Source organism: Globicephala melas, chromosome 15, assembly GCF_963455315.2.
Source record: "Globicephala melas chromosome 15, mGloMel1.2, whole genome shotgun sequence".
Lineage (NCBI taxonomy): Eukaryota > Metazoa > Chordata > Mammalia > Artiodactyla > Delphinidae > Globicephala > Globicephala melas.
The window spans coordinates 60,385,165-60,406,112 of record NC_083328.1 but is presented as its reverse complement, the minus strand read 5'-3'; the positions used below and the strand labels follow the sequence as shown (position 1 = coordinate 60,406,112).

Genomic DNA, 20,948 nt, shown 5'->3' with positions numbered 1-20,948 from the left:
GCTCGTGCGGCTCCCAGAATGCACCGCACAATGGCCCGACCGCCGCCACTACCGGGGCCTGAGCGGGCCTGGCGGAGCCCGAGCGCGGCCCGGCCCGCAGCGCGGGGCCCGGAGCGCGGTGAGTGTGGGCGAGGGCCCCGGGGGACGGCGGGGAGCGGGGCGGGAGGCAGTCTCGCTGCACCCGCGCGCCCGGCGCCCGGAGTGGCAGCGCCCCTCATCTCTGGCCCCTCAGCACGGTCGCCCACACCCCCGACCCGAGGCCCCCTCTGCGCCAGCCCGGCCCAGATAGGCCCCAGGGTGACGAAAACTTTCCCCGGACCCGATACCTGGGTCTGGGGGACCTGAAGAAACCCCGCTGGCCCCCTCCCTTCCGACACCTGGAGCCTCAGCCCTGGGGGGGGGGTCCCCAGTCCCGACCCCGCAGGCTCCCTGGAAACCCAGATAACGCGCTGCTGACCTTACCAGGGACCCGGGTCTGGGGGACGCCGATAAGCTGCACCTGCTCTCTCCTCTCAGACACGCCTACCCGGACCCACATAACCCCCTTTCCTGCTCCAAATAGTTCGCTCTTTCTCCTCTGTTTCATTTCCCAGAACCACATAACCCCTTTTGAGGCTTCCCCCAATTATTTGGTTCTGGGGAACCCAAATAATTTCTACCTATAGTTCCCTCCTCGGCGATCGTACTCCCAAACTCTAGACAGTTTCCACCCGGTACCATTTTGAGACTCTTGAAATTCAGGGAATTCGCTTTTATCTTCAGCCCCTTTAACCCTCCATCCCATGTAATCCATCCCCCACCCCCCACCGTCTCTCTTTCTTTGCGGAGGGTGGAGTGGGGGTCTCTTAGGGATCGAGATAACTTGCTCCTCCCTCCCTTCCATTCCTGAGACCTCCAGACTTCTTCCTGAATTTCTGTCCCTGGTCCGGCAGCCGTCTACCCCCCAGCCCTCCCAGCCCAGGGGCGTTTAACCTTTCCCCCCATGCAGTATGGTGGTCTAGAAACGAACCAGAAGACAGGCTATCCCCTGCAAATCCTGTCTTGGCCCCATCTCGGTGGGGGAAAGGGACTTGTAAGGTGCAAGATAAGGGGACGTCGGGTGTGGGGAGTTGGTACTTTCACCAGCAAGTGTTCCTGTGACCTGGCCTGTGTGTTTTCCCACCTGTCTGCCTGGGACTCTGAAAGAGTCTCGCCTGGGGTTGCTAACCCTACCGCCCAAGGTGAGGCCACGGGATTTGGGGGGGGGGTGTCTAATCAGGTTTCCTCTTGGTGAAAATGGGGCTGTTGTGAATTGCAGCCATTTGCTCAAGGCCTCCTTAGGAGTGGGAGGCAGCGGGAATCAGAGGAAATCATGAATCAAAAGGACTCCAAAAAGGGTCCATCTACACCGATAGAAGAACTAGCAGCCCCTGTTAATCCTGTTTGATGTCTCCTGGAATGATGCAAGTCATTGAGACGCTCCAGCCTCCCTGTAATTTAATTCTCCCCCCCACTCTGGAGTGTATGTGTGTTTGTGTGTGTGTTTTGGTGGCGGGGGGCAGCTATACCCATTTCCCGCTTTCCTTCTCACTGTTCTCCAGTCAATCAGTGTGTCTTTTGGATTTGTTTCTGATGCCCAGGTCAGGACCTGTTTTTTATCTCTAAGTCTATTTATAATTTCCCAGTTGCTATTTTGGGTTCTGCTTAAGGGAAGATTGTGTCCACTGCAAGGAAAGTTCCTGGGTGTGTTTCCTCCTCGGCAGGTGTTGAATTGAGTTCTTCAGATCCCCAAGTAGCTCTTGGGCAGCAGGGATAAAAGCTATTTTAGGGTAGTCACTGAAGTGGAGCTGTTAATCCTCTGTGGGTCTCTCTAGTTAAGAACACTTACAGATTAACCCTTTCCTTGGTGCAGGGGCGCTATTTCTCAACAGTTTTGGGGGGAGGTTTGAGAGAATTCAACTGTGGCAGCAGAAGGTGGGAACATGCAACTCTATACAAAGGCAAAGATAATAGCTGCCTTTTGTTGGGTACTTAGAGCAAGCCAAGCCCTGTGCTGAGTCCTTTGCATACCTGACTAAAATAATCTTTACAACAAGCCTGTGAGGTAAGTATTTTTAGTTTTACAGATGAGGAAACAGGCTAATAATGGAGAAAGAACGCAGTCTCTATAGAGATGATGTAACACCATAAAAACTATAGTTTCATCAGAGGGCAGCAGGCATCGTGGCACACAACAGAGGACAGACAGACGAGGAAGCGATTTGTCTCTTTTAAAGGCTTCCAAAGAGGGCCATACAGAGTTTTTAGCAAGCATTTGTATTTGGGGTATGGGGCCTTAATAACAGAGGAGATTCCTACAGTGAGGGAACTCTGGCCCAGGATATGGTGCTGGAGGAAGATAAAGTAAGGGGGACTGGCTCCGGGGGATGTGCTGAGGGTTAATTGTGAGGGAAAAGGGGAAGGCTGCATTCTGGGGAGATGTTGGGAAGGGAAGGAAACTCACTCTGAGGCCTGAGAAGACTCATCTAGGGAGGAAAAAAAAGTAGTACTATTCAGGCCCCGTGCGGAAAAGAGGGAGACACAGTTTAGACCTCAGAGACAGCACTGTTTGTATTTACACGTTTTATGTCAGACATTTCAAGAGTTTCACTGAATCTTCCATGAGGATTTTATAGGTAAGGAGAACAAATGTCTATTTTAGAAATTGAGGAAACTGAGGTTCAGAGAAACTACGTAACCTGCCCATGGTTTCACAGCCAGTAAGTGGCAGTCTTCTGATAGCAAGTCCAAGGTTCTTTCCACAATACCTCCCTCTTCATATCAGACTCCAGAAGGAATCTTAGGATGAAAATATACCGAGTTACACCAGTAACTGGGAGGGATTGATTGTGTTTGTTTTATGGGAACAGGTTCTGTCAGCTTCTGTAGTTGTTAAGGTTAGAGTATGAGACCAGAAGAGCAGCTTTGAAAGAGAAGCAGAATTTTTTCAGTTTTGCAGAGGAAGATGTCTGAAGGAATAGGCCTTCGGATAATGTGGGAGAGGCCCAGGAATCTTCCTGGATGAAAGGATTTTGCAGACAAGGGACAGAGGGAGAAAAACTAGATTTCCAGAAGGGTTCCTAAGGTAACACTAAAGCCATAGCCCCATTAAGTGCAAATCAAGGCAAGCACATGGCTGCTGCCTTCCTTCTTTGATTCTATCATTACAACCTTGAGAGCTCTTCTTAGCCACCATCAGCCTCTTTCCTAGAAGCCCATTACTCTTCCAGCAGCAGCATACTAAACTGCTGTGTCTTGTTTGTGCTTGTTCGGGAGAACAGATGAGGTGGACGTGTGGGAGGTGGGGGACATACTGTTCTCTTTCTGAGTTTGCGTGGAATTTCCAAAGCTAGGCTCCTCTCTCACATCAGCCAAAGTGATGTGACTTGCTTCCCTCTGGCTGCCATTCCCAACTTTCCAGAGGCTGAGGTGCATGATTTCACATATTGACGGGGGGTGGGGCAGAATTTGACTTTGAAGGTGGGGGAAATTCCCTTCAAACTAGATGTTCAAATTCGTGCTCGCTCACTACCCAATTCCAAGCTGCCTAGTAATCACTGGTATTATAAACAGGTAATTCCACCCTTTGGAAGAAGGAGGGGACTTAAACGATGAAAGCCAGACATCAGAGGCCTTTGAGGTTTATCGTGAAGCAGGCAAATATGCCATGATGACTCGAAGGCTCAAGTGGGACTAGTTTTTAGTGCTAACACGTGACTCACGCAAAATGCAGTCACCTTTGTGCAGATCTTTCTAGGCAAATCTCCACTCGTGATAGGGAGATGTTTATCATATTACATTGCAGTGTTTCTTCAACAAGAGGAATGGTTCCTGAACAGGACGTAGCTTATGTTAATGATGAGCAAAGCTCTCTCGGGCATAAACCCGCTGATCCCATCATCTCGTTCACCGCCAGCCTGTTGGTTGAATGGTCACTGTAAGCAGCAGGTGCTAATGAGCTGAGCAAGCATTCTTTGGCCCACAGCTAGTTTGTGCAATTGGAGCCCTCCCCAGATTCTCATGGACAATCCCCAGATACCCCTTTTGCTCCCTTCACATGGAAAAGCCTCATGACCAAATTTTGGCATGACCTCTTCAAAGGAAATCCCCCTGTTATAGCAAGTTGCATTGGGGTTGGTAATCTCGTGTGATGAGCTTGTGAGTGTGAATGTGGCTCTGTTGTCCCCCTTTTGAGAATCAGTATGGTAATGCCCTTTCTCTCTTCCTCTGAGTTGAGTCAGGAAAGAAGTTGTGTCACCTTTGCTCCCCCGCCCCACTCCACAACCCAGTAGAAAGCATCAGACTTCAAGATATTGGCTCCCCACTTTGGAACTCAGTTTAAACCAGAACTTCCTGAGCATGTTAGCCAATAAGAATCCACTTGCATTCAATGACTGATTTACTCATCTAAAAGAAAGTTGAAAGTCCTTTTCTAGGTGCTAGGTGTGTGGAGATGAAAGAGATGTGATCTGAACTCTCAAAGAATCAGAGTTTGGTGATGGCGTCTAAGTTCTAATGCAAATGTGTTACTTGCTCATAATGGAGACATGCACGTGTTCTATGAGGGTCTTTGGGACCCTCAGCACCACTCAACACCTTGCGTGTTCAGCGGACTTTGCTAAAGAAGTATGGTTTGGGCCCTGAGACCAAGAGACCCAGAGTGGTGGTTGAGGGCGGGACAGGACCAGTACTGGTTTAGTGGAAATGCTGAGTTTGCTGTTGCCTTCCTCAGACAGAACCTCTTGATGTTGATATGCTGCTAAGAAACACATCTGCTAAGGAACACATCTGGCGCAGGGGCTGACTCTCCAGGGTGTAAATTTCCTAAGTAATGGCTTCTTCTTTCTCCTCTGATGCCTTTTGGGCATTTTATTGCTCCTTAGCACCTCTATGGGGAGAATTGTAGAAAGTGAGGAGGAGGTAGGGTGAAGAGGAGGAGGAGGTGCTGCTATTTCTAAATTTAGTGGAAAGGCTGTCAAAGTGAAGCTAGAAGGGAAAGTCTGGAGTTTAGGGCTTTTACTTCCTCTGATTATCCTGTTTTCCTATTAGCCTAGGTGGTACTTGTAATAATAGTTACCACTAAGCACTAGGTGCCCAGCCTTCTGCTGAATGCTTTGTATTTATTATCTCATTTAATCCTCAAAAGATCCTTATGATGTAGGAGATTATTAAGCCCATTTTGTAAATGAGGGAACAGCTCAGGGAAGTAAGTAATTGGCTGAAAGTCACATGGCTTCTAAGTGGAAGGGCTGGGATGGAACGGGGATCTCTCTGCCTCCAGAGCCCATGTTTTCATGGTATTGGGCTCCCTAACACCAGGTGTTCTGATGTTTCAGGTGAAGAGATTGTTTTCTGAAGGCTGCGTTGGAGGCTGTGACAGAGCACAGAGCCCTGTGGAGCTGATGGGGAGGCTTTCTCAATAACATGGCCCTTCGCCATTAGCCTTGCCATGACCACATTTTTCACCAGCGTACCCCCCTGGATTCAAGATGCAAAGCAGGAGGAGGAAGTGGGCTGGAAACTAGTTCCCAGGCCTCGGGGCCGGGAGGCGGAGAGTCAAGTGAAGTGCCAATGTGAAATCTCGGGGACACCCTTCTCAAATGGGGAGAAGCTGAGGCCTCAGAGCCTCCCCCATCCAGAGCAGAGACCGTATAGCTGCCCTCAGCTGCACTGTGGCAAGGCGTTTGCCTCCAAGTACAAGCTGTATAGGTAGGTGATACTCCCATACTTCTTCCTGCCCTGAGGTTTCCAGAGGATAAAGCCAGAGAGACTCCACTGAGTGTGGGACTTTATCTGTGGCAGAAGAGTAGAGGTTAATTTGTCCCATAAGTGTACCCTGAATGTCAGCCGTTTGAGGTCACTCACTGAAAAATAATGGTGGTATTTTTTATTCAAACACTAGAATCTGATGGGTACAATATCAGGTAGCCACGAACAAACTAGATAGAATTTTTTTTTCAATACAGGTATACCTCATTGTATTGCACTTCACTTTATTGTACTTCTCAGATACTGCGATTTTTACAAATTGAAGGTTTGTGGCAACTCTCAGTCAAGAAAGTTGGACCAGTTTTCCAACAGCATTTGCTCACTTCATGTCTCTATGTCATGTTTTGGTAATTCTCACAAAAAAAGATTATAGTTTGCTGAAGGCTCAGATGATAGCTAGCATTTTTTAGCAATAAAGTATTTTTTAATTAAGTATATACATTGGTTTTTTAGACATAATGCTATTGCACACTTAATAGACCACAGTATAGTGTAAACATAACTTTTATATGCACTAGGAAACCAAAAAATTCATGTGACTCCTATTATTGTGATGTTCACTTTATCGCAGTGGTCTGGAACCAAACCTGCAATATCTCTGAGGTACGCCTGTGCTACTTTCCCCACCTGTGTCGGGTAATGGTCAGAATATTAGCCCCAAATTAGGAATCAGTTTTAGAAGTTAAGAAGGAAAAGGAGACCCTCAGGTCCAATCTGTAAATTTTAAAGTGCAGGCTCAGAGTGGAGAAGTAACTTACCCAAGGTCTATAGCTTCTTAGGTCCTGCAGTGCCTCTTCTACTGAACTAGCATGCCACTCAGATGATTACTTATGTCTCTGTAGAGTCCCTGGTGTCCTCTGGGTTGGAAGATTTCCTGAAACTTCTAAACCCAAGAACCCCTACTTAAAGTGAAATGGAATGTGAAAGCCCTGGTGTAAAGCAGATAATGACAGAGCAGCTTTGAAGGGAGGGGGGCCCGCTCGGACATAATTTTGATTTTATCCTTGCCTTTCCGTCAGAGGACCATGAACATGCCCTTTACCAATAATGTAGACTTCCCTGATGCACAGTCATTCATCTCTTGACTATTATTTATTGATCTCCTGCCACATACCAGGCACAGTGTTCAGTGATACGGACAGAATAGTGAGCCAGACAGATGGGGGTGCTGGCCCTCCTTGAGTTTACTGTCTAGTAGCAGGGACAGACAGTAAATGAGTAAATACAAGGACAAGATGACCACAGAAAGCCTCAGTTCCTTGTCTGGAAAACAGTTGATAGGAAGGAACTAAAACAGGTAACAGGGTAGCGTGTGGCCAGGATTGCCCTCATGACAGTTCTGTTGTCCTCAGGAATGCTTTGATTCTGTGTGCTCCTCTGTCTTAGGTGAATTCCAGTTGGGGCTGTCCTCTTAGACTTTCTTAGTGACAGTCTGAGTGTCAGTGGGAGGCTACAGGAAAGGTCCTGGGCCAGGAGACAGGAGCCTTGACTCCACCCTTAGTCACTGTATTTTAGGTGAATTACTAAACCTCTCTGGGCCTTTGTTTCCTCACCTTCAAAATGAGGGAAATAGACTGTGGATCACTCAGCATCTCCCTCTCATACGTTTTCATGCCAGTTGTGTCACAGGAGGTTAATAGTAACCCTCATAGGTGTGAGCATTCACACATAGCATGAGGGTAATGGGTACGATTGATAAGAATCACTGGGTGCTGTGCTAGAGACAGCAGTGGCATACCTAAGTGAACCTGGGTCTCAAGAAGGTCTGTGTTTAAATGCAGCCTCTGCCACTTACTGACTGGTGGGTGGGGCTGCCCTGTGCTTCAGCCTCTTAGGGAGAACAACGTTAATCACACATCTCACACAGGGCTTGCAAACCATGGGACTCCAAAGTCTTGCTGAGTTGATTCTGAATGTACTGTGGAGCTCTGGATTGCAGTTCCTGGATTCTGAGCTGCTTTCCAGACAGAAAGGAGCAGGAGCAAACCAAGGGACACTGAGGTGCCAGATCACTAAAAAAAAAGTTTTTAAATGTTGCTGCTGTGCTCGCTTCGGCAGCACATATGCTAAAATTAAATGTTGCTGCTTTGTGTGGCAAACAATTTAAATGGTACCAATGGACATGCAGTGAAAAATGAATTGTCACACTCAAAGCCACTGTTCTCCTCCCCAAAGGCAGTTTCTTGTATGTCCTTGTTGAGACATTCAAACGTGTATTCCCTTCCTTCTTTATTTTCACAGGGGATTGTATTACACACACTATACTGAACTTCCTTTTTTGACTTGGCTCCCTATATCTTCAGATATTGTTCCAGATCAGGAAGTTTAGATACATTTCATTTTCCCTTTATTGTGTCATTTAAATTTTTATAAATACACTTTTTTTTGCAAAGGAAATGCATTCAAAATTCAAAAGGTATATAATGAAAATTCTCCATCACACCCATAAAAGCTGCCCATTTCTTCTCCCCATAGGTAGCCAGTGTTGTCAGTTTCTTGTGTAGCCTTCCAGAAATATTTTAAGCTCATACAAGCAAACATACATATATCTTCCCTCTTTTCATATGTATAGTACCATTCCATAGGCACTATTCTGTCTCATGGGTTTTTTTGACTTAAGTGTATCTAGGAGCTTGTTACCTGTGGTACGTATAAAGCTGCCATTATTTTAAAAAGTTGAGTTGGGAATTCTCTGGTGGTCCAGTGGTTAGGACTCTGTGCTTTCACTGCTGAGGACCCAGGTTCGATCCCTGATCGGGGAACGAAGATCCCACAAGCCTCATGGCCAGAAAAAAAAAAAAAAGTTGAGTCATTTTATGGACATAGAATAACTTAATCAATTCCCTATTGATGGACATTTAGATTGTTCCTGATTTTTTGCCACTAAAATCAGTGCTGCAAAGAATAGCAGTACATGATTTTGCAGGTGGTCAGGGATATCTATAGAATACAGTTGGCGTGGTATTCCATTCCATTGCATGGCTGTACCATAGTTTTTGTGTCTGGTTGCCTGTTAGTGGACAACTCAGTTGTCTAGCCAGCCCTTGTGATCTCATTTCTTTCTCCTCTGTCCTCCATCCCTATCTCCAGGCACATGGCCACTCACTCAGCCCAGAAACCCCACCAGTGCATGTACTGTGATAAGATGTTTCACCGCAAGGATCATCTGCGGAACCACCTGCAGACCCATGACCCCAACAAAGAGGCCCTCCACTGTTCTGAGTGTGGTAAGAATTACAATACAAAGCTGGGCTACCGGCGCCACCTGGCCATGCATGCTGCCAGCAGTGGTGACCTCAGCTGCAAGGTGTGCCTGCAGACCTTCGAGAGTACCCAGGCCCTGCTAGAGCACCTGAAGGCCCACTCACGCCGGGTAGCAGGTGGCACCAAGGAGAAGAAGCACCCCTGTGACCACTGTGACCGGCGGTTCTATACTCGTAAGGATGTGCGGCGGCACCTGGTGGTCCACACAGGCCGGAAAGACTTCCTGTGCCAGTACTGTGCCCAGCGATTTGGCCGCAAAGACCACCTGACACGTCATGTCAAGAAGAGTCACTCGCAAGAGCTGCTCAAGATCAAGACAGAGCCAGTGGACATGTTAGGCCTACTCAGCTGCAGCTCCACAGTCAATGTGAAGGAAGAGCTGAGCCCTGTGCTGTGCATGGCCTCTCGGGACGTGATGGGGGCCAAGGCCTTCCCTGGCATGTTGCCCATGGGCATGTATGGTGCCCACATCCCTACCATGCCCAGTGCGGGCGTGCCACACTCCCTGGTGCACAACACGCTGCCCATGGGTATGAGCTACCCTCTGGAGTCCTCACCTATCTCTTCCCCAGCTCAGCTTCCTCCAAAATACCAGCTTGGATCTACCTCATACTTGCCCGACAAATTGCCCAAAGTGGAGGTGGATAGTTTTCTGGCGGAGCTTCCTGGAAGCCTGTCTCTCTCATCCGCTGAACCCCAGCCCGCCTCACCTCAGCCGGCGGCAGCTGCGGCCCTCCTAGATGAAGCACTGCTCACCAAGAGCCCCGCCAACCTCTCTGAGGCCCTCTGCGCTGCTAATGTGGACTTCTCCCACTTACTGGGCTTTCTTCCTCTCAACCTGCCCCCATGTAACCCACCCGGGGCCACAGGAGGCCTGGTCATGGGCTACTCCCAGGCCGAGGCGCAGCCCCTGCTCACCACTTTGCAAGCTCAGCCTCAAGATTCCCCGGGAGCTGGGGGACCGCTGAACTTTGGGCCTCTGCACTCCTTGCCTCCTGTCTTCACCTCTGGCCTGAGCACCACCACCCTGCCTCGTTTCCACCAGGCATTCCAGTAGCCCCAAGGAGGACCTCAGCTCAGTCTTGGCTCTGTCAGGGAGTCTCAGTATCTACCCCATATGCATCCCCCATGAAGGCAGCTGAGCTTTCAGAGCTGAGTTCAAAAAGAAAAATTTCAGTATCTGTATGGAGCACTTGGTTTGGGGGCTTGGGCTCCAGGATCAGTTCCAGGAGGAGCCTTGAGCCCCAACCCCATGAAAAGATTTCATACAATAGGACTTCAGGTATTTTTACTTTTTTTTTTTTTTAATCTGAATCGGGAGCCACACCTAGCCCTCTCCCTCTCCAAAGCATCAGAACCTCCTTCTCTTTGGAGAAGGGAGAGGTCTCGGAGACACAGAGGGTTTTACTTTGGATGACCTCGAGAGAAATAGCCCAAGAAGCCCGTCTTCTGGTCCCAGCCTGCAGACCCCACAGCAGTTGGTCAGGCCCTGCTGCAGCGGGTCCATTGCCTGCTTCCAACCAACAGGCAGGAGAGAGGGCCTCTGTTCTTCCCATCACCTCCATCCCTCCTGTCCTAGCACCTCCATTTTCAGTGTTTTCCAGCAACGGTACCGTTTACACAGTCGCCTCAGACACACCATTTCACCTCCCTTGCTGAGCTGTATAGCCTTAGAATGATTGCAGTGAACATTGTTTACACACCGTGAATCCATTCCCACCAGTCCATTCCAGTTGGCACCAGCCGGAACCATTTGGTACCTGGTGTTAACTGGAGCCCTGTTTACAAGGCGGAGTCGGGTCTCACTGACTTCTCTTCACTTGAGGTCATATTTTTCCCCTGTGGGGAAATAAACTGACTTTGGACTGCTTCAGTCTCTGCCATCTTCCATGACTGTGTCTGTTCCTGCCTTCGTCGGCAGAGTCCACAGGAGACAGGCAAGAAGATTGGAGCGGTTTTCTCACAGGTCTGCAATTCTGTTTTTCTCCAAGTACATCATGACCCCCTCATCCTCCTTTTGAACTGGAGAGGGGAAGAAATGAAAGGCATGCCCACTTCGATCACCTCCCGCCCCAATTCTCTAATCCCCACCCTGAATGTCATGAGCTTTTATCATTAGTCTTGGAATGAGGGACTCCGGTTCTAGGCTGGTGTGGATAGCAAAGGAGAGGGTGAGACCTCATTTGTCTCTCTCCTGTCTCTTTTCCAGGAAGTTGTGGAATTGTTGGAAGAAGAGTTTTCAGAAAGTTAGGACTGGGCAGATAGTTGAGTCCTAATCTCTGGGTGTACATCATTGCCTCCCATACCAAACTTTTTTCTTCTCTACAGTGTTCCTCCTCTCTCCCACTTTGCAGTCCCGTGGACTCAGGCCCACTGTGCCTAGGCTTCTCTGCTCTCCATCAAAGAACTTCCATCTTCCTTTTGTGGCCCCTCTCACTTTTGCCCCCAGTACTCAGCAAGTTTCTTGCAACAAATGATTAGTTCTTCTCTTCTGACTTGTGGGGCTCCCTGCCACAGCACAGCTCTTGCCCAGCTGAACCCCATCCCTGCTTCATCTCAGTTCTGCATGGGCTTCGCTCTTCCCACTCGTGGAAGGGAGGCAGCTCAGGGACCACCAGTGTGGGGCCCTCTTGAGACACTTCCACTCTGATTCAGAAACACACTCCTACCTCTTTACTGTTAACTCCTACAGATGCAGCCAGCAGTTTCTGGGCACTTCTCTCAGCAGGTGCCTCGTACTGGCTTCTCCACTAGGGTTTCAGGACAAACTACCGAGGAACTGCCTCAGCCTCTTCCCAGTCCTCCCCCCCTCCCCCTTCTGTCTAGAAATCACTTTGGTTTATCATCAGGAACTGAGCAGGTCCAAGACCCAGGCTTCTGCTTCAGCCCAGGCCAGTACTCTTCCTTTGAGGTGAAAGCCTTATAATGTAGCTCCCTGGCCCTTGATTGGAAGCAATGTGGAGTGAATAAGCATGTTTTAATTTAGGCAGGCTAGTTTGGGATACCTTTTTAAAAAAAAGACAAAACCAGATATAAAGGTGTCTGGCAAGATTAGAATCAGAGTAGGTGATTTGCTTCTAAAAATTAGTTTCAGTGAGTCCCAGGGACTAATTAAGGTTTACTTTTAAAAGCGTCCCCTTGGTACGCAGCCACCTCCTGCATGCTGTGCATGTTATTGGGACTCGTGTATAGGAAATGGTATGTGAGGATCCAAACAGGACTCTGCTGCCATTCTCCTTGTCGTCTCTGATCTTCATCACTAGACCCAGCAACCCTCACCCCTCCCTGCCACCTTCCCTGCATCTTTCGTTTACAGAGGCAAATGGGCCTCTGGCCACAGAATATAAAGTCTTGGGCTGTTAGAAGAGTCGCCTCCTCTTTGCTCTTTCCTGTCCCTTCCTTGAATACTCTCCCCCATTAGTGATGCTGGGAAACTCATAGGACAGGCAAAGCAACTATTTAAAACCTTGTAACTGGGGCCTTGCCCCTCCTCCCCTCACTTCTTCCTTCCGTCCTGTTCCTCTTTTCTTCTTCCTTCAATGTCCTTCCCACCCACAAGGAATTTTCCTATCACTGTGAACTTTGCTGGTGCAGAGGAACATTTGCCTTCACCTTTTTTTTTTTTTTTTTTGGACCATAGACACCCAGCCATTTCTTAAACCTCCCCAAAATTTAAAAAAAGAAAAAAGTCCATATTGGCCTGGTTGTTCAAAGGATAAGAATAGCTTTATCCTACTCAGTACCAAACCCACTTCAGTACCTTTACTGAGGCCATGAGAGCCTAGGGGTTTCTGCCCAGGACAGGAGCCACGGCATGTTGGCAGAGACCAAACGGGGACCAGGAAAAGGGGTGATGTTCCCTTCCCCCACCACCTCCAACCTCTGTCAGCATGAGCTGCCTTGAACAGTGGCAGGCAACTCCCCCTCTGCACAGTAGCTGGTCAGGGTTGAGTGCAGTCCTGGGGGCCAGGGGATAGCATGCCCAGTTGTGTCAGCTCAGAGGATCTGTGCACATCTTAGAGATGTGAGAGGTAGGGAAAGGAATAACAATGAGGTTTTTCCCCTCACCCTTTTACAATGGCATTTTGTTAATGGAAATCTGGGAAGCAGGTGTGATTACTTCTTTTGCTCGTAGATATTGTCCTAAGTTGAAATTCTCTCACTGCCCTAAACTTTCCCCTAGTAGCCCTTTAAGTCCCCACCCCCCTTCTTTTTGGTAGCTGTTTTCTCCACCCTCTCTCCACCTCCTCTTTATCTAGGAGCTGTTTTTAAGCACGATTTTTTTTTAACAGTTTATATTGTACAGGATCAATATTTTGCTTTTTAACAAGGATATTTATGTAATAAGAAACTTTGCCTTAGGCAGGTGTTGGCCAGAAAAGTCCAGATTCCTCTGGGACCCCACCCTGGCCTCTCCTGGAACTCTGAACCTGCTGTGGAAGGAATTGGCTGTAACCTCACCACTGGAGAGTAGGGTCTGTGGCGAGGGAAAGGGGTGTACTGGTGTGACAGGAGAAGGATCCACCATCATAATCTAGTGCCTCTATGGAGGGGTTTGGAAGAAGCATTCCAGTTCAGTTTCTTCGGGTGTGAGCTTCCTTCCTTAGCGGGTTCTCCCCATAGTGCACCTCTCCACCTCCTACTGTTTGGCACTAGAACTCCTGAAACACCACTTCTCATACACCTCCCTCCCTCCTTCCCAGTGGTCAAGGCTTTGGAGCCACTCTTTCGGAACGCCAGATTATTTAAAGAGAGAAAAATACAAGACAAAACCTTCTAGCACTTTGTAAACACAGTGAATAACCTCTTGGAGTATTTTTGGCTTTATATAAAACAAGGTTTTTAATTGTAAAATATAAGTGCCATTAGAAAATGCACAGGGCCTATCTTTGTTAAAGTAGATTTTTCAATGTTTTGCAGAATTACATTTTCAAAAAAAGTTTTTATAATGAAGTTGTTTATTAAAAACTTCTGAATGATGTGTTTGGAAGTTGTGAACCTGTTTGATTGGGAAGGGGTAGGAGAGAGCTTGAAGAAGAACTGGAATCCAGACATCTTTAGCATCCAAGGGGATGATGAGTATAGGGCAGACAGTAACAACCTTTCACATTAGCACCTACAAACTTTGCACTTTGATATTAAAGATCTTTGAGGTAAGTGGCATCATGCCACCACTTAATATTTTTGGGTGCAAGAGTCAGAAAAACCAAATTGGCTTAAATGGTGAAATTTCATGTCACTGAAAATGCCAGATGAAGTGCAGTCTTGAGGTTAATATTGATCCAGCAGCTCAAACATGGTTGGCCTTAGCATTCCTGTGTTTGCCCTATCTTGTGCAGTTGTGACTTCATCCTCCAGCCCTTCAAAATGGTTTGTCCCTTTATGTAGAAGAATGCTACCATAATTCCAGTCATTTTCACACAGTGCTGACCACAAATGGAGAGGGACCCTTTCTGGGAGAGAGGAGTCCTTTATTCACGTAAGCGTCTCCTGTCTCATTGGCCATGATGGCATTGTGTGCCATCCCAAAACCAGTCACTATAGGCCAGTGATGACAAGGCTGAGACAAGGGTTGGAGTAGTTTCTCAAAGGAAATTTGGGGTACTGTTAGGATGAAGAATGGATGCTGGTTGTCCAAGAAAAAAATGTCATCCATTGCCCAAGGCGCACAGCTGGTAAGTGACAGAGCTAGGACCTAACCTTGACCACACTCGTGCCTACCCATTTGGTTCAGACAGACTCTTGAAAGGCCATTATGGCTTCACCTGATGTTGCTTGGCCAGTCTCCAGTGAAGATAGTCATCACTATTCCGGGCCCCATCCTTTGTACTGAGATCCTCCTGTCCAGGGCTCAGACTGAGCTTGCCTTTCTGGGGTCTGGAGCCAGTGTTCATAGCCAAGCAGTGCAAATCACTGCAGAGACCAGCCCAAGAATTTATGGGACGTTAAGTAATGTGTGTAACAGGTGCTTTATGTACAAAGGCAGTGGGCTGGCTGTTCATCTCTTTGGCCTTCTGTTTACTTGACTAACTGTCCACCCCAGTGGGTTGGATCCCTGCTAGGGCCCCAAGAGAATCCACCTTGCCCTCTAGGGGATGCATACCCAGGAGTGGGTCTGGGGGCTCAAAGCTATCTTTTCCATTGGATGGGAGGAAGCTGAAGGCCTTCTGGAGGAGGTGGCAAGGACTTCCAGGTGAGCGGGTGGGGTATTGGGTGTATTGACCTCCATGGGCCACAAGTTTGGGAGCTGAGATCACAGGAGTGCAGGTGCACTTGCAGGATCAGGGCTGCGGGGGCTGGTCCATCCAGGCTCTTACTATCTGTGCACAGACCCTGCACTTCAGACTAGAGTTCACATTTGTGAAATGTCTGGAGCAGAGAAAGGGGTAGCCCCTAGGCCTAGGACGAGGTGAAGCCATGTCCACCCTTCAGCCTGTCAGCCCAGGAAGATCCAGCTCGTTCAGGGAAACCAGGCAGAGGCCCACTTGCTTCCTGGTTGGCAGCATTTGGGATCTTCCCTCGCCCTTAGATCCTTCTACTCAGACCTTGTTTCTGCCTTTCCCCACAAATATTTTGAGCACCTCTGTGTGCCTGACAATTACTATGCAAGTTTCAGTCTAGTCAGCCTCTGCAAAGGATACCTCTTGGGTCCTCTGCATATGCCTGAGTAATTTATCCTGTGAAAGCTGCCCCAAAGCCACAGTCGAGTGTGGGCATCAGCCGACTCCCACCTGTCCACCGCAGATGCGGGGAACAGTAATTGCCTGGCGTGGTGGCTCTGGGGTTGGGCCTGATCCTGGGCGCCTGCTCAGAGCTGTTCGCTGCTTGGTACACCCCTGCACTTCACCCCATTTCCACCGCCGACTCCCAGTTCTGTCTGGGCGCCCGCAGTCGCATCCCCACCGGGCAGCCCCCTGCCACTCCACCAGGCGCCTAGTCCCAAGACAGCCGGGGAACCCTTGCGAATCACATCCGTAAAAGCGTCGGGGCGCAAGGGGCGGGGCGAGCCCCGTAGGAGAAAATCGGGCCTCCCTGCCTACTACCCGCGGTCCCGCTGGGGTCGCTGCCAGCCCTCCAGCCGCCCCTCTCGCTGAACCCGCAGTATCGCCCGCGCGCCCCGAGCCCCTCCAGGCCAGAGGCTCCCGCAGGTGATGGCGGACGAGGGTGCGGGGGGCCTGGAAACCGCCGCGCGCCCGGTCACCGCGTCTGGGGCCCAAGAGGCTGGGGGACGCGGGTATCCCGACCCCGCAGCCCGCCCAGGGACCATCCTACCTTCCCCGGGGGGCCGGGAAGCGGCCTCCGCGGCCACTGGCCTGAGCCCAGAAAACGGCCTTTTCGGGGACGGGGGCCCAGAAACCTGTGGCGCAGAAGGGTGGGAGGCTCGGGCTGGAGCCGGCGGGAAGGCAGAGGAAGTGACGACTGGGGAGGGCGCCATCTTCATGGAGGAGGCGGAACGGGAGGTGGGGAAGCAGCCTGTGGGAGAGGAGATGGAGGTGGCCGAGAAGCTGGTCCGGGGGGAGAAGCTGGAGGTGGGAGCGGAGGCGCAGCAAGGCCCAGGGCCCCTGAACTTTGGTGGCCCAGTTGTGGACCCGCTGGAAGCCATCCAGTGGGAGCTGGAGGCCGTGAGTGCCCAGGCAGGCAGGGCCTACCTGCGGCTGGAGCGCAGGTTTGGGCGCATGCACCGGTTGCACCTAGCCCGAAGGAGCTTCATCATCCAGAATATTCCTGGCTTCCGGGTCACCACCTTCCTGAACCACCCGCAGCTGTCAGCCATGATCAGCCCCCGAGGCGAAGACATGCTCTGCTACCTGATGAATTTGGAAGTGAGGGAGCACAGGCACGCCAGGACGGGCTGCAAGTTCAAGTTCAGTTTTTGGAGCAACCCCTACTTCCGGAACAAGGTGATAGTGAAGAAGTATGAGTGCAGATCCTTAGGCCGGGTGGTGTCAATTGCAAGTCGCATTTGCTGGCACTGGGGCCAGGAACCTCCAACTCTGGTACACAGGAACCGGGACACCATCCACAGCTTCTTCAGCTGGTTCTCAAAGCACAGCCTCCCGGAGGCCGACAGGGTTGCCCAGATTATTAAAGAGGACCTGTGGCCCAACCCCCTGCAGTACTACCTGCTCTGGAATAGGCCCCACAGAGCCAGGCAAGACCTAGCAAGGTGGCCCACAGAGGCCCCTCCTAGGTCCTATGGGTTCCAGTCTGGCTAAGTCCTGCCCTGGGACCTGGCCCCTACACAAGACTCCTTTCTGCCTCCTGGGGACCTGGGCTTAGGCCAGCCATGGCACTCTGCTGTCTGCTTTCTGTTCCATGTACTCTGACCCCTTTGGACTTCAGTGGACTCAGCTCCGAGATTGTGGCCTTCATGGCCACGCTCTTCTGTTTCCATGTAGGCTCCATGCATCACATGACTGTCACATGCCACAGTGTCTACCCAAGCACCCAGTGCTGTGGACAGGTACTACCATCATCTTCATGGCCCTGGACCTGTCTTTGATCATGGCCTTCCACCCATTTTTTTTTTTTTTTTGCGGTACGCGGGCCTCTCACTGTTGTGGCCTCTCCCGTTGCGGAACACAGGCTCCGGACACGCAGGCTCAGTGGCCATGGCTCACAGACCCAGCCGCTCCGCAGCATGTGGGATCTTCCTGGACTGGGGCACGAACCCGCGTCCCCTGCATCAACAGGTGGACTCTCAACCACTGCGCCACCAGGGAAGCCCCACCACCCATTTTTTACATGGGCACCCACAGGTCATCACTAGGAGGACCAGTGCCTCTTTGAGGCCTACTCCTTCAAGGCCACAGCATGCCAGGCTTCATACTTATGCTGACCCCACACCTGTCTGTGGCAAGCTGAGTCTTGTCACCCAAGAGGAAGTGGGTGCATTTGGTCAGCCAGACTTGGACATTCCAGGACCTCAGGACCACAGGCCAGGCTAATGGACTGTTGGGCATCTAGCAGAATGGGCATGGGGTGAGGTCAAGGACATGAAGCAGTGGGCAGTGCATTCTTTGTGATCACACTGCTCTTCTTACCCCTGTGTTGGTCCTACCTCCCGACCTGCTACTGACTTTTGAAGGTCTGTGTCCTACCTGTGTCTGGTCATCGCCCTTCTCATGAGTTTCACCCAGGTTGCCAGCGACCTTGTTGCCTGCTCCCAGGTCTATAAGGACCTCAAGAACTGCCTGTGAACCCAGGTGGGCCACCTGCCAATGCACAAGAGCTCCCCAAACCCCAGGAACTCTGCCACGCTGGCATATCTGGGCATGCACTTAACGCAGGGGCAGTAATGGAGTCCCTTCCAGAAGCCTACCTTCCTGAGCTCCAGTCACTGGACTCACACAGAACCCAACTCCCCTCTCTCCACTTGTTTTTAGGCGGCCAGCTTGGGGGTGCTGGAGAGGGGGTGTTTCTGGTCGTGAGGCCTTTCTCCACCTGCCGAGATCTCACATGTTTGTTTTTATTTTCTTTAAAGTGATAGCTCAGAAACAAAATAACTGAAGAAGCAAGGTTTTTTACAGACAGCTGAGGAGACAGGCTTTCTTGTTGAATTTGCCTCTCCGATTGTCTCCAGAGAGGGAGGGTTGTCCTCTAGCTTGGCGGAGCTCTCTTTGCCCCCTCTGCTCCAGTGCCCTGTCCCCCTCAGCAACGGGGGACAGCACAGGGCCCCTGAGCAGAGACACCAGGAGCTCCGGGCCCGCAGGGATAGCACACTGTTTTGTTTCGTGCTGTGTTCTTGGAGACTAACTTTAGCTCCAACTCTACTTTCTTCTCCTTTCGCCGGGTCCAAACCCTCATGGGATCCTGTTAGTACAGGGGCTTAGCCGTGCCCCACTCCTGAGACCCCCTAAGACAGTTTTTTTGGGCTGTCTCCATCTCATTTTGGGGGAATGACCATACCCAGGTCCCTTCCCATGGAAGGGCTTCTGTTCTGCTCCCGAGGACCTGGGGAGACCTTAACACAAAATAAAGGGGGGGGGCTGCTCTCGGCAGGGGCGTGCAAGAGAAGTTGGAGCCAGCTGGGAAGACAGGGATGGAGGAGGGCCTGCAAGGTGCAGGGAGGGGAGCCCCCGAATCTTCTTAACTTTTTTGATTCACCAACTGATCTTTTAATTTTTTAATATTTTTTTCCTTTTATTTTTTTAAATTTATTTTTATTTGATTATTCCAGTTTCTAAAAATTTTGATGGTCAACCCTATTGAGGAAATTTGTAGATTTTTTTAAACATCTTTATTGCAGTATAATTGCTTTACAATGGTGTGTTAGTTTCTGCTTTATAACAAAGTGAATCAGCTATACATACACGTATATCCCCCATATCCCCTCCCTCTTGTGCCTCCCTCCCACCCTCCCTATCCCACCCCTCTAGGTGGTCACAAAGCACCGAGCTGATCTCCCTGTGCTATGCAGCTGCTTCCCACTAGCTATCTAGTGGGATATATATGTCCATGCCACTCTCTCACTTCGTCCCAACTTACCATTCCCACTCCCCGTGTCCTCAAGTCCATTCTCTACGTCTGAGTGTAGATTTTTTTTTAAATTAATTTTTATTGGAGTGTGGTGGCTTTACGATGTTGTGTTAGCCTCCACTGCACAACAAAATGAATCAGCCATACACATACAGATATCCCCTCCCTTTTGGACTTCCCTCCCATTTAGGTTACCACAGTGCATTAGGTAAGAGTTCCCTGTGCTATACTGTATGTCCCCATCAGTTGTCTATTTTATACATAGTATCAATAATGTATATGTGCCAATCCCAGTCTCCCAGTTCCTCCCACCCCACCCCTTTCCCCCTTGGTATCCATACGTTTGTTCTCTACGTCTGTGTCTCTATTTCTGCTTTGCAGATAAGATCATCTATACCATTTTTCTAGATTCCACATATATGTGTTATACGATATTTGCTTTTCCCTTTCTGACTTACTTTACTCTGTATAACACTCTCTAGGTCCATCCATGACTCTACAAATGATCCATTTTTATTCCTTTTTATGGCTGAGTAATATTCCATTGTATATATGTACCACATCTTTATCCATTCCTCTGTTGATGGACATTTAGTTTGCTTCCATGCCCTGGCTATTGTAAATAGTGCTTCAGTGAACATTGGGATGCATGTGTTTTTCTGAATTATGGTTTTCTCTGGGTATATGCCCAGTGGTAGGACTGTTGGGTCATATAGTAGTTCTATTTTTAGTTCTTTAAGGAACCTCCATACTGTTCTCCATAGTGGCTGTATCAATTTACATTCCTGCCAACAGTGTATGAGGGTTCCCTTTTCTCCACACCCTCTCCAGCATTTATTGTTTGTAGGTTTTTTAAAATAAATTTTAATTAATTAATTTTTGGCTGCATTGGGTCTTCATTGCTATGTGCAGGCTTTCTCTAGTTGCAGCCAGCAGGGGCTACTCTTTGTTGTGGTGGGCGGGCTTCTCATTGCAGTGGCTTCTCTTGTTGCGGAGCATGGGCTTAGTTGCTCTGTGGCATGTGGGATCTTCCCAGACCAGGGCTGGAACCTGTGTCCCCTGCACTGGCAGGTAGATTCTTAACCACTGTGCCACCAGGGAAGCCCTGTTTGTAGGTTTTTTGATGATGGCTGTTCTGACCGGTGTGAGGTGATACCTCATTGTAGTTTTGATTTGCATTTCTCTAATAATTAGTGATGTTGAGCATCTTTTCATGTGTTTGTTAGGTCTTCTGCCCATTTTTTGATTGGGTGGTTTGCTTTTTTGATGTTGAGCTGCATGAGCTGCTTGTATATTTTGGAGTTTAATCCTTTGTCAGTTGCTTCGTTTGCAAATATTTTCTCCCATTCTGAGGGTTGTCTTTTCGTCTTGTTTATGGTTTCCTTTGCTGTGCAAAAGCTTTTAAGTTTCCCTAGGTC

General features: G+C 49.5%; 2 protein-coding genes across 3 annotated transcripts; both read left to right on the top strand.

Annotated features, from left to right (window-relative positions):
- The first annotated feature begins 22 nt into the window (after positions 1 to 22).
- Positions 23 to 14,032, top strand: PLAGL2 (PLAG1 like zinc finger 2). 2 transcript variants are annotated; one of them, XM_030830939.2, is made up of 3 exons: positions 23 to 118; positions 5,355 to 5,727; positions 8,878 to 14,032. In XM_030830939.2, the coding sequence occupies exons 2-3, from the start codon at positions 5,468 to 5,470 to the stop codon at positions 10,106 to 10,108; spliced, it is 1,491 nt and encodes a 496-aa protein (XP_030686799.1). In that variant the 5' UTR covers positions 23 to 118; positions 5,355 to 5,467; the 3' UTR covers positions 10,109 to 14,032. The 2 variants fall into 2 exon arrangements, with proteins under 2 accessions (XP_030686799.1, XP_030686800.1); XM_030830940.2 differs by lacking the exon at positions 5,355 to 5,727 and having other exon boundaries at positions 52 to 118.
- Positions 14,033 to 15,917: 1,885 nt separating this feature from the next.
- On the top strand, positions 15,918 to 20,399 carry LOC115839349 (putative testis-specific Y-encoded-like protein 3). Its single transcript, XM_060285095.1, has one exon. It carries the CDS (start codon positions 16,203 to 16,205, stop codon positions 17,265 to 17,267), a length of 1,065 nt encoding a protein of 354 aa, XP_060141078.1. The 5' UTR covers positions 15,918 to 16,202; the 3' UTR covers positions 17,268 to 20,399.
- Positions 20,400 to 20,948: the final 549 nt, after the last annotated feature.

What these genes read in the sequence shown, in the direction of transcription:
- LOC115839349 (XM_060285095.1), top strand. Translation starts at nt 16,203, where the DNA reads ATGGCGGACGAGGGTGCGGGGGGCCTGGAAACCGCCGCGCGCCCGGTC.
- PLAGL2 (XM_030830939.2), top strand. Translation starts at nt 5,468, where the DNA reads ATGACCACATTTTTCACCAGCGTACCCCCCTGGATTCAAGATGCAAAG. An exon ending in TCCAAGTACAAGCTGTATAG is followed by an intron (nt 5,728 to 8,877) that starts GTAGGTGATACT and finishes CCCTATCTCCAG; the next exon opens with GCACATGGCCACTCACTCAG.